This window comes from Sceloporus occidentalis, unplaced genomic scaffold (genome assembly GCF_023333645.1).
Source record: "Sceloporus occidentalis isolate IW3139 unplaced genomic scaffold, rSceOcc1.0.p SCAF_3, whole genome shotgun sequence".
In the NCBI taxonomy this organism is placed as follows: domain Eukaryota; kingdom Metazoa; phylum Chordata; class Lepidosauria; order Squamata; family Phrynosomatidae; genus Sceloporus; species Sceloporus occidentalis.
The window spans coordinates 48,360,804-48,376,969 of record NW_028316983.1 but is presented as its reverse complement, the minus strand read 5'-3'; the positions used below and the strand labels follow the sequence as shown (position 1 = coordinate 48,376,969).

The 16,166-nt window shown below is 39.1% G+C and overlaps 1 protein-coding gene across 6 annotated transcripts in view; it reads left to right on the top strand.

Annotated features, from left to right (window-relative positions):
- The window catches only part of MAGI3 (membrane associated guanylate kinase, WW and PDZ domain containing 3), a 188,840-nt gene that overhangs the window by 72,593 nt on the left and 100,081 nt on the right, over positions 1-16,166 (top strand). For 5 of the 6 annotated variants that reach the window (XM_089514387.1, XM_089514386.1, XM_089514385.1 and 2 more), the window contains exons 2-3: positions 9,004-9,120; positions 14,696-14,815. In XM_089514387.1, the coding sequence (XP_089370513.1) occupies positions 9,004-9,120; positions 14,696-14,815 (237 nt within the window). Of the gene's footprint in view, positions 1-9,003; positions 9,121-13,049; positions 13,187-14,695; positions 14,816-16,166 lie in introns of those variants that run through there. The other variant, XM_089514388.1, reaches the window with a different exon arrangement.

Here is a 16,166-nt window from a genome sequence, read left to right as displayed (position 1 = left end):
AGTTCAGATTCAAAGTTCTTAATTTATTCAGTCCATTCCATGAGTCTTTACCAAGTCCAAGTGTATGGCAGTGATAGTGGACTCTATAGCCTGAGAGTCATTGCCTTACTGATTGATACTAGCTCCAATCCAGTCCTGACTTTGAAGAGATCTCAATGTCATGCTTCCCTCTTTGCATTCTTTAATCTTAAAGCAAACTCATCTGATTCTCAGACAATCAATCAGCTTCATTGGTGTTCACTTCAGTCCAACAAGTGGAGGAGATCCCTTCTCCCAAAAGAAGTTCCCTTGATTTTACAAAGGATCACATTTTGTCTTTTAAAAGGTCATTACCCCCCCCCCCAAAAAAAAATCATACACACATCTTGCTAATCCTCATGGCTTCAATAGTCATCCCTTGTTCCACACATGAGGTTTCTTGAGAAATGGTTCCTTGAGCTTTTGGACCCAGATACCAGCAAGTATCATCTATGCCTAGGGACCAAATTTATGTCAAGCATTCGCTCCTTTAGTATCCTCCCCTGTCTCCACTGGATAAACAGAACTTGCTGGAGAGGGTCTCATTCAAATAGAATAGCAATAGCAGGTACATTTCTGTACTGCTTATCAGTGTACTTTAAGCACTCCCTAAGTGGTTTACAATGTGTAAGCTAATTGCCCCCAACAAGCTGGGTACTTGTTTTAGCAACCTATGTAAGGATGCAAGACTGAGTGAATCTTCGAGTCCCTGGGATCAGACTTACAACCTTGTGGCTGTGAATGGCTGCAGAACTAGCATTTAACCACTGTGCCACCAGGGCTCTGTAATAGAATAGAAGTGACAGTAGATTAATGTCATTATAGTTTGGATATAAGATCCTGACAAGCTGTGTGTTCTAGCTGAGTTAGAACATATCACCACTCTTCCTTTAATATCTGTTGGCCTCCTCACAGGTTAGCTCTTTACGATATCCCATTTTATGAGTCACAGAGATCACAAAGAAGAAAAACAGGCTGCATACCTACAATAACTTCTAAAATCCAGAAAACTCCCCAAAACAAACTATGCTACTTTTATTGGATCAACCAGAAATGCAAAAAATACATTATGCAAGTTTTTGAAGCTCCACTAGCTTCTTCATCAGGCAAAGGTGTTAAAAATCATAGAAGAAAAGAAACAAAATGACTATATTAGAATCACAGGCTTACATATTGTTAAGATACTGTTTTTGTTTTTCTCAGTTAAGATCAATATCAATTCAGGCAGAGCCCACTCCTTTCTTTGACGATGTGAGTTCTGGGAGGCAGAGTTATAAAATCCAGCCAATAAAATTTTAACTTCAGTAGCAACAGAAAAAGTAACTTTCCTTGAGATCCAGTCTGGATGAGGCTACCCACCCCTTTTGTAGACAGAGAACATTGAATTTTGCAAGAAGCCTCTGTATTGTTGCATCTGGAGAAACCTAATGTGCTGTATAGGTAACACTACCAGGTTTTTTTTATATAGATTGTTTATCTGTTACTTTAGTTCTTCAGGTTATCATCTGTGAATTCTCACAACCTCTCTCACATTCCCTCAAGGGAACACCTTTCTTTGTACTACTGTGTTTATTATTATCTTCCAGCTGACATAAATGGAGGGTAATATTACTGACATACACAGTAAAAGGGGTGGGGTGGCTGCCAAAACCTCCTTGCTCAGCTCTAAAATTTTGTAAATATTGTATATGGACCCTCCTTTTGTGCAAGTTCACAGATGGCCACTCAAAAAGTTCAAAAAGTTACAAGTAAGCAGCCTGTTTTTCTCTGGTTCAAAATTTCTTTTTTATATTTTTTCATTAAAAAATACATTGCTGCCCAGATAGCCTAGCTGGCCTATGCTTTACAGCTCTGGATTCAAGTTGGTTTCTGTTTAGAAATTTTACTTATGTACTAGAAATAGTTTTCATGAAGAAATGTTTACCTTTCTTTTGTAATAGTTTACACAGAATGGTCTAAATATTTGTCTGAAGTTTTAAGATCTTTTGATTTATAAAGCTGCTGTGAGTTGTTTTCTGCATCATTCCACTGCAGCTGCTCTGTACTTTGTATGGTATTGTTAATTTAAGCATACCACATTTAAAACAATTCAATGTAAGAATTTGATGTTTTGTTGAATTTCTCCATTTTAAATTCCAAAGTTCATTCAACCCTAGCTAAAGTGTTTTTTGGGAGGATGACAGGCAACAATAGATTGCTTTGTACTCCTCTGTCAAAAAGATGAGAAGAGTAATACATAAGGTTTCACTTGTGTGTTTGCTGGGAGCCAGTAGTTTTCTGTTGAGACGACAGGTTTGTTAATGATACTTGGTAGGACTTCTGTAATGGAATACTTGTGTGCATACTTTGTGTGATACAGAAGTTAACCTCTAAAAAGCAGATGCAGGGGCTGTACAGATGAGCGGCATGCAGCCACCCCTTTAGCAGCTTCTTTTTGCACTCTCCAAAGGGTGCCATAGCTGCGGTGGCACCGCTTTATGACGTCTCTTCAGTGCTGAATAATGTAGATACAGCACCAGAGTCATGCCATGATGTCATGTGCCATGTAGACTGGTGAGTGCCAAAATGGTGCCCTAGGGGCAGAGTTTGGGCATTGAGCATGTGGGTACTGCGCCCTAACTTCACCCACCATATAGGGCCCACATTTAACAAAATATTTTTCTTGAGGGCTGTATTATATATTATAACCTTGATGGCTCCATCTTTCAGACTTAACATCCTGTCTTATATGGACTGTAAAAACATACAGTGGGCCCTTCTTTTAGGCGGGGATCTGTTCCGGATCCTCCCCCCCCCCCCATGTAAGAGAAAAAGCGTGTAAGCTCAAGCCCCATAAAAAGCAATGGGGCTCATGCCCACGGCACACCCCATTACTCCTTCCAGGATGCGGGAAGCTTTTTTCCGTATGACACGGGTGCACTGTATTATGAAAAACTTGGGCCTATCAGAGCTTCTGCCAGTACTTGACATTACCAGCATTCAAAAAGAAATATTATGCTCATAAATGCTGATAGAGGATGAAAATCAAAGCTGTACAAGTTTGTAGAGATACAATTCTGACTTGAAATATGTCACTAGGTGTCAGTACCACAGATTTCAAAACCAGTATTGTCAATGGAGTTCAAATGTGCTTTGTAATTTGTAATCATTTATAAAAATGGAATTTGAAGTTTCTTGTCTGTTTTTAAATGGCCTGTTTGGCTTTATCAGATTGTGAGCTTTAAAGGTGTTTGTTACACTTATTTAATGGACCCAACAGTGGGATGCAAAAAAACTTGCACAGGCAGCAAGTAAAAGGGACCCATGGTCTGCAATGTCTCTACACTAATGCACAGAGCATGGGAAATAAGCAAGATGAACTCGAACTCCTAGTACAACAAAGCAAAAATGCTATAATCACTGAAACCTGGTGGGATGAGTCTCATGATTGGAATGTAGAAATAGAGGGATATAAACTTTTCAAGAGAAACAGGCCAAACAAGAATGGAGGAGGAATATCACTATATGTCAGGGACATTTACACCAGTGAAGAGATCCAGGACATCAATACTGGCAGCCAGATGGAGAGCACCTGGATAAAAATTAAAGGGGAGGGAAACAACAAGGATGTTATGGTGGGAGTCTACTACAGACCCCCAAGTCAGATGGAGGAATTGGATGACGCCTTTTTAGAACAGATGACTACACACTCAGAAAGGAGGGATGTAGTAGTGATGGGTGACTTCAACTACCCTGATATTTGCTGGAAGTCAAACTCAGCCAAATCCTCAAGGTCTAGCAAATTCCTCACTTGCCTTGCAGACAGTTTCATTGTCCAAAAGGTGGAAGAGGCAACAAGGGAGTCAGCTATTTTAGATCTGATCCTAACCAGCAAATATGACTTGGTTAATGGGGTGCAAGTGGTGGGATCATTAGGTGGAAGTGACCATGTTCTCCTGGAGTTTGTTATACAGTGGAAAGGAGAAGCCAGACATAGTCAGACACACATTCTAGACTTTAGGAGAGCAGATTTCAGTAAACTTAGAGAAGTATTGCGAGTGAGCCTGTTTTGAGCCGGACTATAGATGTTTGGGGCTCTTGGAGATACGTCATTCATAGTTTAGCCATAAGTTGTTGTTGTTATTATTATTATTATTATTATTATTATTATTATTATTAACCTTTATTTCTGAACCGCTGTAAATTTACACAGCGCTGTACATACCATCTTTTTAGTTAGACGTTCCCTGCCCTCGGGCTTACAATCTAAAAAGACATGACACAGAAGGAGAAGGGAGTGGTGGAGGGAAAGGGTAAGAGGTCCAGCAGTTCCTCTCTACCTCCGAGGCCTGGACCAAGGCAGATGGACTGGAGGGAGGGCTTGGCTTCATAATGGATGGTTAATCTTCTTCCAGGGAAAATACATACTCTCAAGTAGGATAATACATATACAGTACATAGCAATACAGGAAATGGTTTGATAAACAGGCACCAAAAGAACATCAAATAGTAAGCGACAATTATGCAATGCCTGGGAAGGCTTCTCTGAACAGGATGGTTTTCAACTCTGTTTTGAAGCTGGTTAAAGAAGTGATGGCTCTTGCTTGTAGGGGAAGAAGGTTCCAGGAGTGAGGGGCAGCAAGTGAAAAGGGGCGAATCCGGGATGGGGCAGAGGAAATCCTGGGCTGAGACAGCAGACCTTGACTACCAGAACGGAGGGCCCGAGTGGGAAGGTGAGGAGAAAGAAGGTCTGATAAGTAAGGAGGGGCCAGTCCATGGAGGGCTTTAAATGTCGACAGCAGGAGCTTATACTGAATGCAGAAAGGGAGGGGGAGCCAGTGAAGGGATGCCAACACAGAAGAGATGTGGTCAGAGCGGTGGGTGGAAGTGATAATGCGTGCAGCTGAATGCTGGACAGAGATTAAAGGACGGAGGTGAGAAAGAGGAAGGCCAGCCAGGAGGACGTTACAGTAATCAAGTCGTGAGATCACAAGGGCATGGACCAGGATCTTGGCAGTAGAGGCGGAGACATATGGTCGGATTTTGGCAATATTGTACAAAAAGAATCTACAAGCCTTGGCTGTGGTCTGGATCTGAGGGATACACGACAGAGAAGAATCAAAGATAAAACCAAGACTGCGGGCTTGCTGGACTGGTTGAATGGAAATGTTCAAATTGATTTGACAACAAATAACAAAACGGTTTTTCTTTCAGGTCAGAATATGTCTAGAATATTTGAAATTGAGTCAACATGGTGTAGTGCTTTGAGCATTGGACTATAACTCTGGAAATCAGGGTTCAATTCCCCCCTCAAGCATAAAACCCCACTGGGTGTTCTCAGATAAGACACACTCTTTTAGTCTCAGAGGATGGCAATGGCAAGCCCCCTGTGAAGATAACTGCCAAGAAAAATCTATGATAGGTTTGTCTTAGGGTCACCATAAGCCAAAAATGACTTAGACGCACACAATGACAACAACAGCATTTGAAATTAGGAAACCCCCCCCCCCCTGCAAATCAAATGGCAAGCTTCTTTCTCTGCCCTTTTCTATGACTACAGTTTACTCACCATAGTGAGTGTCCTGCCCCTTTTTTGAAGTAATGTCAAAATATTGGCTCTCTCTCCAACTGCAAGTTGGAGAAAGTGTTAGAGGGTTGTTGGCTAAGTTGTGTCTTTACATAGGTCTGTTTCCCACAAGAATAATATCACATTTGCCAGCCCCCCCCCCCCCCCCCCATGATGTGGGAGATGAGAAGAAGATATTGTCCCTGACATTGTGCTTTGTGCCAGAAGAGACATGGGATCCTAGACAAAACCTGATTCCTTGGTGTCTTTGTGATGAAAGATTTTGGTTGATCCTTATTTTGGGCCATCTTGATTGCTTTGCTTTACTGGAATTGTAACTTCTAGAAATGGTCATCTAATGGTTTTGTACTGACACACACACACACACACACACACACACACACACACACACACACTATTATGTTTAGTGCATGGAGGATCACTGAGATAATGATTAAACTAAAAGAACTTGGTTTCTTCCAGTCTTAAGACTCTTGGTGGTAGATTAGAGGCAGCATGTCCAGACTAGAATCCTGTTTAAGCATTATATTAGGCATAAGAACAGTCTGTAAGTGATTATGCTTGCCCAGATGTGGCTTAAGTAGACTCCCTAGTGCACCCAGTCATTCTGTATGCATACATGCAGATCCCCTCTCATTTTGACTTGGTAGATAGGATAATTGATCATTGTACAATTGGTGAGCTCAAGACCGTGGCATATGTTTTGTGGTTGTTTGTACAGCATGGGATGCAGCATAACTATGGCGCGTTACAGACCGCCCCTTTGGGGCGGCCTGTAGGCGCTCCTTTCCCTGACGGATTGGGGCCTCAGCTGCCAGAACAGCAGCCTCTAGGACCCCAATTCGCTGTTTTCCAGGCCGTGGGGAAGCAGCAAAAGGCCGCTTCCCCACAGCCTGGAAAGGGGTGTCAGGGTTTCATGTCCCAAGGACACCTGACAGCAGCGAGGACAAGCAGAAAGGGGCCGCTTAGCCCCTTTCTGCCTTGCGTCGCTGGCGTAGCCGTCTAAAAGCTGCACCAGTGACGCAAATCCCGGAAGGAGCTCTGTTTCGGAGCTCCTTCTGGTGCCGCGGAAAGGGCGCTCTATGCGCCCTGGCACAGCGCCAGTACGTCACAACTGCGCTGCCTCGTTTGGCGTGGTGGTGACATAGCAATGGCGGCCCCTGTGTGGAATGGGTGCCGCCATTTTGCACGGACTCGATCTGTACTAGGGTTAGGGGCATCCGTACTATTACGCCTGTCTGTAACGGGCCATAGCTAATGTTCATTTATGGTGTTCAAAAAGTATCTATCATCTTGGCCCAAATGTTAGAGGGTACAGATAATGTGTCTATCTGTTTCAAGTACCTGTATTAAATTTAAGCAAAGCGAAACAAGCTGTGTAAAAGAGAATGGGTTATATGTAATTTGTATAATCTAGGAATATGAAATTGACATGTTCTTATTCTAGCCCTGCATTTTTGAAAAAAACTTCTTGTTAAATCCAGTGTTAGATCTACTGAATGAAACTTGTTTTAAATAACACAGCTTCCATTGATCTCAGGGAGGATAATTGTTGGAATTAGCACTTCAACACACTTTTAAATCACTAGAGTTGGCGAGGGAAAACAAGTGGGTCATCCCTTTGATGTCCTGAACAACTTTTTTGCTTCCCCTGAGCAGATTTTGCTATCATACATTTGACCCCAAATAATTTCTCAATAGAGTAAAATACAGGATAATTACTTTAGGCTGATCAGTGCAGAATAATGGTCAGATTTTATGTATGTACTTCTTGGAGACATTTTTGACATGGTTTGATAGATTATGTTGTGTTGGTGGCAAATTAATCATACACTCTATTTTCAATATTCACTCTGAAACTGAATTGCTTACCTAGGCAAAAAAGCATGACTTATACACAAGAGGAAGCATTCAGCAGGCTTTGGGGGAAGCCTAAAAATCTTTAGGAATGAAGAAACTAATGGTGCCCCCCTCAAAACTCTAAATGAGGATTGGACATATACACTGATCACAAGATGCAAACTTATTGGGAGCAGAAATTTGAAAACTGGGTGGAAGGAAGAATAGAATTGAGTATCCTGGATGATATGGTAACTGGAACACTGAACAGGAACACTCCATACAGCAATACTCCATAGATTAGGGTTCATTTGTAATTTGAATAACTATGATTCATTTTACAGTGTAAACTCTGGAATTCACTATCACAAGTTGTAGTGATGGCCACAAAATTGGATTGCTTTAAAAATGATTTGACAAACTAGTGGACCGTAGGGTATTCAAGCAGAACCTCATATAGTTGCCAGCCTCAATGTAGTTGCATCTTATATCACAAATTATGTGTTGAGCAATGGGTTGTAGGACTAGAATATATCTAATGTCCCTGTGATACTGTGAACCCCTGAACAACATTTATGTTTATGTAATCTTGGAGCAATTAGGCATTTTGGTTAAGAATTGCTGAATGTAAACTTCCACCATGTACAAATGAAAACAAACTTCTGTTGAGAATTAGATACAACAAAACGTGAGGTGGGGCGCAGCAAACAGCATCAGAAAAATAGGCCGTAAGCAATACATAGATTATTTAGAAGAGTTAAAGATATGTCTCCAAAAGTGAATCATAAGGTGTGGAGCAGGCCAGTATAGACTATTCGCAATATATGGAATAAACAGGTGCCAAACTGCAATTAAAGTGATTGGTGCTCTGGATAAAATTATCTTCCTGTGTTCTACTTGAGTCGTCTGATAAAACAGTTGTCCATATTTCCCAGCAGAGAGGGTCCTGTCCTCCTGTAATCTGGGTTATGTACCTCCCATTTGCTCCTGTAGGCAGGGACAAAAAAAGACCGGCCCCTATAAAGGGAGGGACTAACCCCTCTGGGCCTCAGTCTTGTTCCTGCCTACGCTCCGAGCAGGTCAACTCCTTCAGCCAGCGAAGTCGTTCCTTCCTCTTTCGCCGAAGCGGTCAGTTTTTTCTCCTTCTCCTCCTCCCTGCTCCCTCTTCCCTGCCTTCTCCCTCCTCTCGGTGGTGGGCTATGGCAGAGGACCCCAAGTTCACGGGTGAAGGGTCTCCCCTGGGAAGGGCTTCCCCAGTGCAGGGTCTGCCGGCCTCCCGGTGAAGAATAATGGTGAAGTAATAGTGGAAGAGAAGAGTCGTAGATAGTTGGTAGACATATAATAAACAGCAAGATGATGATGATGATGATTTGCATATGATGAACTAATTGGGTAAACAATTAGCTGTATGTCTTATATACAAAATCTGTATCATTCTTAAGCAACATAACTTTTCTGTTTGCAACCATCTTATATTTCAGGAATCTGGTAGAGAATAAAGGTACTGGAAAGTAGTGGATTATAACTTGCCTGTCATATAGCAGATTACAGTATTGCATGACACTCTATTCTTTTTACAGGTAAAGTCATTAACAAAGATTTGCGTCACTACCTAAGCCTGCAGTTCCAGAAAGGTTCGATTGATCATAAACTACAACAGGTGATCAGAGATAATCTCTACTTGAGAACCATCCCATGTAAGTGTTTAATATGCTGACATGACTCATTTGGCTAAATAAAAGATATCTGAAATGAAATTCATAAGTAATGAATATTATATACTAGTTAAATCTTGCTTGCATTCTGAAAGGATAAAAATGATCCTGCCTGTAACTGGAAATCTCTTTCCCCAAGTCCCGTTTGTCAGTAACTGAAAAATGTAAGGTGAACCTCACACTCTGTAGTCCATTGGAGGTGTGGCTTGGTCTTTCTTGCTGGCTATTGTTAGGCAGTAACCTTTGTCAGGCACATTTTTGTTTCAGGAATGACCTGGTTTTTGAACTACACAAGTAACTGCTACTATTTATTGTCATAGGTAGCAGTCAGCTTGATCAGAATTATGAAACAAAATGACAGATGAGGAAAACATTCAGGATACTTGTGTAAAGCTTTTCCAAAGTTGATAGCAGTTTGTGAAAAAAGCCCTACAAAATATTTAATATTTATTTTTCAATTTAAAATAAAACAGATAATATGATATCTGTTAAAGAGCTTTCACTAAAAATAAGCTGAATAAATGAACTGAAGAAGAAATGGGAGTAATGGCAAGAAAGCAGTTTTAACTTAAAGGTTCTAGGAAGAAAGTTCAGATGGGTGGGTATTTGTTCATGTGTTCTACCATATAAACTTGTAAATCTAAGCAAATTCTTTCATTTTCCTATCTGGATTGTGAATGGATTTTAATAAAGTAGGAATGTGCAGATTTTATTATTAAGCACAAACTTGGTAAGTGCATAGGGGATAATTCAGTTATTACTGCCAGTGAGGAATGAATATAGGGCTGAAAGTTGAAGTCTGGTGCCAAAATTTACTGGATGTTGCTTAGAAAGACTAGATTTTGCTTTAATTGTTCCTCTGCTTAGTTTTTTATTAGCTGTATGAAGACCAACTACTTAAGACACTGGGTATGTGTCTGCATCATCAGGTTTAGAAAACATTAAAAATTATGATTCTAATAAATTATATAAATATACTGTTGCTATTCAAAACAGGTACATTTTCAAATAAATCTCTTTACTTTTATGTCATAGGCTTTGAAATACTTTTAAAAATTACAGCACATTGTTTGGAAGATTTAAAGATTAGATAGCTTAACTTGTAAGCAAATGGAGCATGATCAAACCATTGTGAATAAAGAGTAATATAGGAAGCTGAAGTCAACCGAAATCCTGTAATGCTACTCTTGAAAAAAGAATCTGGCACATCTGAATTGAGGTGTCCTTTGTGTGGCTGGTTGCTTAGTGTTTCTTAAACTTTGACTATAGTTGCAGAGCATAAGCATTTCTGTGATAAGCATTTCTATTAATGTGTGTGTCAGGAGCAAAAGTAATTGTATGTTTATGTGACACTTCATAATGTATGTATTGTTGGGGACTTTTACCTTTTAATACTCCTGTATTCAGAAAATTAGCACATCCAATTAATGTAGCTGCGTTCAATCTAGTTTTTAAAATATGTTGTTCCATCCTTCATCTTTTCAGGAGAAACTAATGAGACTCTTAGTGCCTGCCAGTAATAAAAAGAAAAAGCTGCAGCCAAAGATTGTAGTATGGAAAAATATGTATATTATTATTATTATTATTATTATTATTATTATTATTCTATTTGTATCATGCTCTTTTCCCTGAACTGGGACTCAGAGAGGGTTCACAATATTAAAAGAACAATACAATTAAAAACGTAGAAAAGAAGTGGATTAAAAGGAAATTATATTGTTACAATGCTAAAATAGATAGCTATTAAAAGAATAAAATATATTTTAAAAAGATAAAACTGTATAACACATTTTGAAATGAAACAATATTTCATTTTAAACATTTCATTTCATTATGTTGTAGTTATTATCCTACGTAAACCTCGGGTGTTGTAGGAGAAGAAAATTTAACAAAACATTTCCAGATATTTAATGAAAACAGGAGATAAGCTTCAATAATATTTCCACAAAACATGGCAATAATAGTGTTGGAAAGGCTTCTCATACATAAGTGTGACATTATGGAACATTTTGAAAATGCTGTTGCTTTTTGGTGAGACCCTGTTAATCAGAAAAGACAAGAAATTGCCTCTCAAATTAGAGATTATTTGTGGCATTGACATTGCATTGTGCTCTTTTTTTCTTTCATTCTAGCTTGGTAACCAGCAGTTTTTATTTTTAATTAATTTTGTAGCCCATAATTACATATTGCTTATACACTAAAAAGAAAAGAAACACATTAAAATGAATACTATTGGATTTGAAAACCAAGAGGAAGGAAGGTTTTGTCAGCATGTATATATGAAATTTACATGCAATATTGAGTGTGAAATGTGCTTCCTGGACTCCTCAAGAATTGTTTTCCCAAAGTTTATTTCCCCTGAAATTCTTTTAAATGGAAGATTAATTTTAAAGCTTGGAGGCCACTATAAAGTCGGCTTAAATTTTGTTTGAATATCCGAAGTCTGATCCAAATCGTGTGGAATGTCAAAAGGACTATAAGACATCTGTTTAAAGATAGGCTGAAAATTTTAAAGCATTCAGATTTTGTCTACCTGTTGCCTCAGATTATACTGTGGTGTTTGTTTTCACTGCCCAATCTTAATTTCTGAATGCTGCAGTCTTCCCATATGTATGTTTAGTATTAAAGGAGAAAATCCTGGCATGAATTTACTTTTATGCTTTTAACACATAGTGTATTGCAATCTGACCATATGGTTAGGGTAGATTAAATATTTCTTGATTAAATCTTTCATGGGTGATCCTATGAATGAGAGACCTCCAAGAGTCCTAGACATCAACTCCCTGCTCAGGCCTTTCAAACTCAGGGCTGTGGCCTCTTTGACTGAATCAACCCATCTGTAGTGTGGTCTTCCTATTTTCCTACTACCTTCAACTTTACTGAACACTATAGTTTTTTCCAATATTATATTTTAGCTTATTTTAGATCTGTTTTGTTGTTTCTGCTTAGAGTGAAACAACGAATTGTTATTTTAATTTGTATTCATAATGTGACCATCTGTAGAAAAAGAAAACAATTGTAAGAGAATAAACAGAATAGTAAAAATAAATATTAGGGTTTGGAAGAAGTAAACATATACAGATATAAATCACAGAATAACAGTATCTCCAGTGTGTTGTATTTTGGAAGCCTAACTTTATTTGAACATTCTAAGTTAGTTCATTGAGCTGGAAAAACCTCCAGGCTGTGTTTAAGGTTATTCTTGAAATACTTTTCCCATGGTTTTGAAATCTGACATCAAAAGGCTTTGTATTTAATAGATGCAGGTGAAAAGCATGTCAAAACATGAAAGGGAAGGCAGTTTTCCCCAAACTACAATGTTGGGGGGTGGGGGGAGAGGTATATTGGGATTACTGAGTACAAGTTTATATAACTGAGTAGTCTGTCTGTAGAGGGTCCTGATGGCATTGTAGTTATCTGTGTCACTTCTCAGACTCATTGGCAGTAATGAAGAATGTTTGTGTGTGAGATGAGCACTTCTTGATCAGAGAAATATGATAGGAATAATTAACACCGATTGGAAGAGACCCATAACTGATGATAGGTCAGAAATGGGAAAGGTTATATAATGAATATTTCATCCAAAATTGTTCAGGTCTGCCCTAGATACAGTAGATAGCGCTTCTGAAATACCAAAATCAAAGTAAAATACCAAGAAAACCCCCCAAGGAAAAATGGATTTTATTCTAAAGAAAGAAATAAATTAGATGATGATTAGGTGTTTAACTTGGTAATTTTAATTATAAAGATAATCTCTCCTTAAAATAACATGGTAACTTATTAGTACGTGTGCCAGTAGTTAATTACTTGCATTTCTTCTGTTCAGGTTCCATGTTTATTTATGTAATTTTTATCCCACTGTCCTGATTCACCAAACATTTACAAAGGCAGGCTGGGAGGGAACCATTAACTGATAATGCAGGCAGAGACAGTAAATTACCAGCAACTAGAAAGCATCCTTGCCTGTGGAAGTCAGTTATGAGAAAGACTTTCATCAAGCAGTCTGAGTCAAGGGAAGCAACAAGAATCAAGGTCAACATAGTCCAAGGTTTGGAGAAGCCAGGTTTTGAATAATTTATTCATTAACCAAAGGGTTGTGGGTTTTTTATTATTATCTCTACCATTTATTTTGGGGATCTGTTTTTAAAAAGTGCTGTCACATGCAAACAGATTTTGGATATATTTTGTTAAATTCTAAATTGCTGGGAAGAAGTAAAGAATAATATGCAAAAAGAAACAACTTTGCAGTGTAGGCTGTAGACCTGTGCTGAGAGAAGATTACATTGCAGGTAATTGCAGTTTATTCCACAATGCATCGTTTTGTTGTGTGACCCTATTTGTTTAATATAAAATTCAGAATACAGATAGACTATAAATCATGGAAGAATGATCTGTTTTTTGTACTCATGTATTTTCAAAGATGGACTAGCTGCTTGCACATGCTACAGAAGATGGTAGAATCTGAGACAGAGCCCTCTCTTGCAGAGTGCACAATACACACAAGAGACAGCATTCAGTCAGGAAATGACAGAGTGGGCTAAAAGACAATGTTATAGCACTTTTGTTATTACTAAAGTGATAGCTCCTATCTTAAGGGTGGAACTGACCACCTTGAACGGGCGGCTGGAAGCCGCCCCTGAGAAAGCTGGACCGGAGCCACAGCAACCGCACACTGCAGCTCCAATCTGCCTTTTTGCTGGCACAAAAAGAAGTGGCAAATTGCTGGTCCTTCTTGCGGCAGCAAAAAGCTGGCTTTTCCTGCCCCAGCTTTACGGCTTTTCCTGCGATGTGTAACTGCTGCACCACCAGCACGCCTGAAAGCCGGCCCACATTTCAGCAGCTGGATGGAGTGAAGCCAGTTTCCGGGCATCTTGGGGGCATGCATCACCTGCATGCCATGCCCCCAAGCTGGCTGGAAGCTGACTTTGTTGGCTGGTCTGCTTTGCCCCTCAGAAAATTCTGAATCTGTTTATAGGATGAAGTTTGCTGGGGTGTAATTGTTTTCTGTGATGTATCACTGTGTTTGAACATTTCTTTTCAATTGTTAATGTTTCAACTATATATGTAAAAAAGATTTAAAGTCTTTTTCTTTACCTTACATATATTATTTAGCTGATATTGATCTATTGCACATTTTCTAAAACGGACCAAGATTTGAATACAAATATATCAGGCCTTTTAGGGTTACCTTCTTGGCTATGCCTGTTCAAGGAAGGTTGTGGGGTTTGGTTTGGCTTTTTACAGACAGAGCAGTGTATTTTAATGTAAACAAAAATTTAAATAACCCTTTTGCACGCATTTTGTAGCCATAGGTTTCATAAATTCATGAGTGTTCTTTTGTTAAAATACCTTATTGCTACATTATTTATTGCCCTAGTTTCACATTCTGGAGTGCTTGTGATTGAGAATGTTCTGATTATGATCTTGCTGAAATGGCAGCCTCTTTGTATGCAGCATTAGATTGCTTCTCTGCCAAGTCAGACAGTGTTTTGTAAACTAGCAGTGCTGAAAAAACTTTACAGATCTTCTCCCCCTTCCTTTCTTTTCCCCCCCACAGGCACTACAAGAGCTCCCAGAGATGGGGAGGTCCCTGGGGTGGACTATAATTTTATTCCTGTTGAACAGTTTAAGGCTCTGGAAGAAAGTGGAGCCTTGCTAGAAAGTGGGACATATGATGGTATGTTTCAGATTTAAATCATTCCATCAGCTAATTTGCTAGATGAACATCTTTTGTGATTTGTAGTTATATTTTTAGATTACATCTTTTCTGTCATGGCCTACTATTGTTACCACTATTGTTTATAGTCCTTATTATTTCACATTGTAGAGAGAGATTATTTTGGCCACTTAATAGTGGTAGATTCTCTACTTTCTAAATTACACAAGTCTTAGGCAGCATGTGATTCTCTCAAAGCATCAGTACAGCCTTTAGTCATCCCCTCAGATCTTCTCCCACTGGAATGCAAATCAGAAAAACTGGTACTACTGTTTCTGAGAGGAGCAAGGATTCTCCTAGAAAGCTTGAACATGTTTTGTTGGAGGGCATATTTCCAATGTTACTGTATTTTTATCAAAACAAACTAAAACTGAAGAGTGAACTTATAGTCATTTCTGGTTTTGCAAAAATGCAGTCACATTTGGGGGGTAGGAGTGTGGGGGAGAAGGACCAAAGTGGCCTTTGGATTCTTGGGTGTATCCACTCCTGCTCTCTAAAATATCATGTATACATCTACTCCTTTGGTGCAGGGGTGGGGTGGGGGGTTTTTAGGGCACATTATATACAAATAATCTGTTCTGTTGTTTGTAATGTTCTGTGGAATGTTTTAGATGTGTGACTGTAAGATTTTGCTTTGTTTTTCCCTTTTTCCCCCTTATACTATTCTTGCCCTATTTCAATGCTACTTTAGTGCACTGTATCAAAATTTCTGTTACATCTACACTGAGATACTATAGTTCAAAAGTGAGATCTAGAACAATGGTTCCCAAACTTTGGCCAAGTTGTTTTGTACTTAAACTCCCAGAATCCCCAGCTAACTTTGCCAACAGTCATGAATTCTGGAAGCTGAAATCCAAAACATCTGGAGGACCAAAGTTTGGGAACCACTAATCTAGAATTAGTCAAAATATTGGAATACAGTTTGAAAAAAAGTTTGAATTCCTGGTCTGTACTAACCAGTTTGACAAAAAAAACAGGCAACTGGTTAGCTGAAGATGTCCAGGATTATTTCTAATATGCTGGGATAGAAAGAAGTTGTGCAAGCACAACACTTGTTTCTCCTTTGGCATATTAAGTCAAAGTATGATCTTCTGAAACCAGCCACTGTCTACTTAATCTTTTGTTAACCCTTTTGGATGTTTTATATTACATATGCACAAATGTAGCCATGTTACACATTGGTTGTGATCCTGCATCATAGCAACTTTTGCCAATGCCACCACCCAAGAAATCTACCTGTTAAATCAGTCAGTGTTCCAATTAAAGGGTTTCCAAGCTGCTACAGATTGGGGCACTGGGAGATGATGACTAC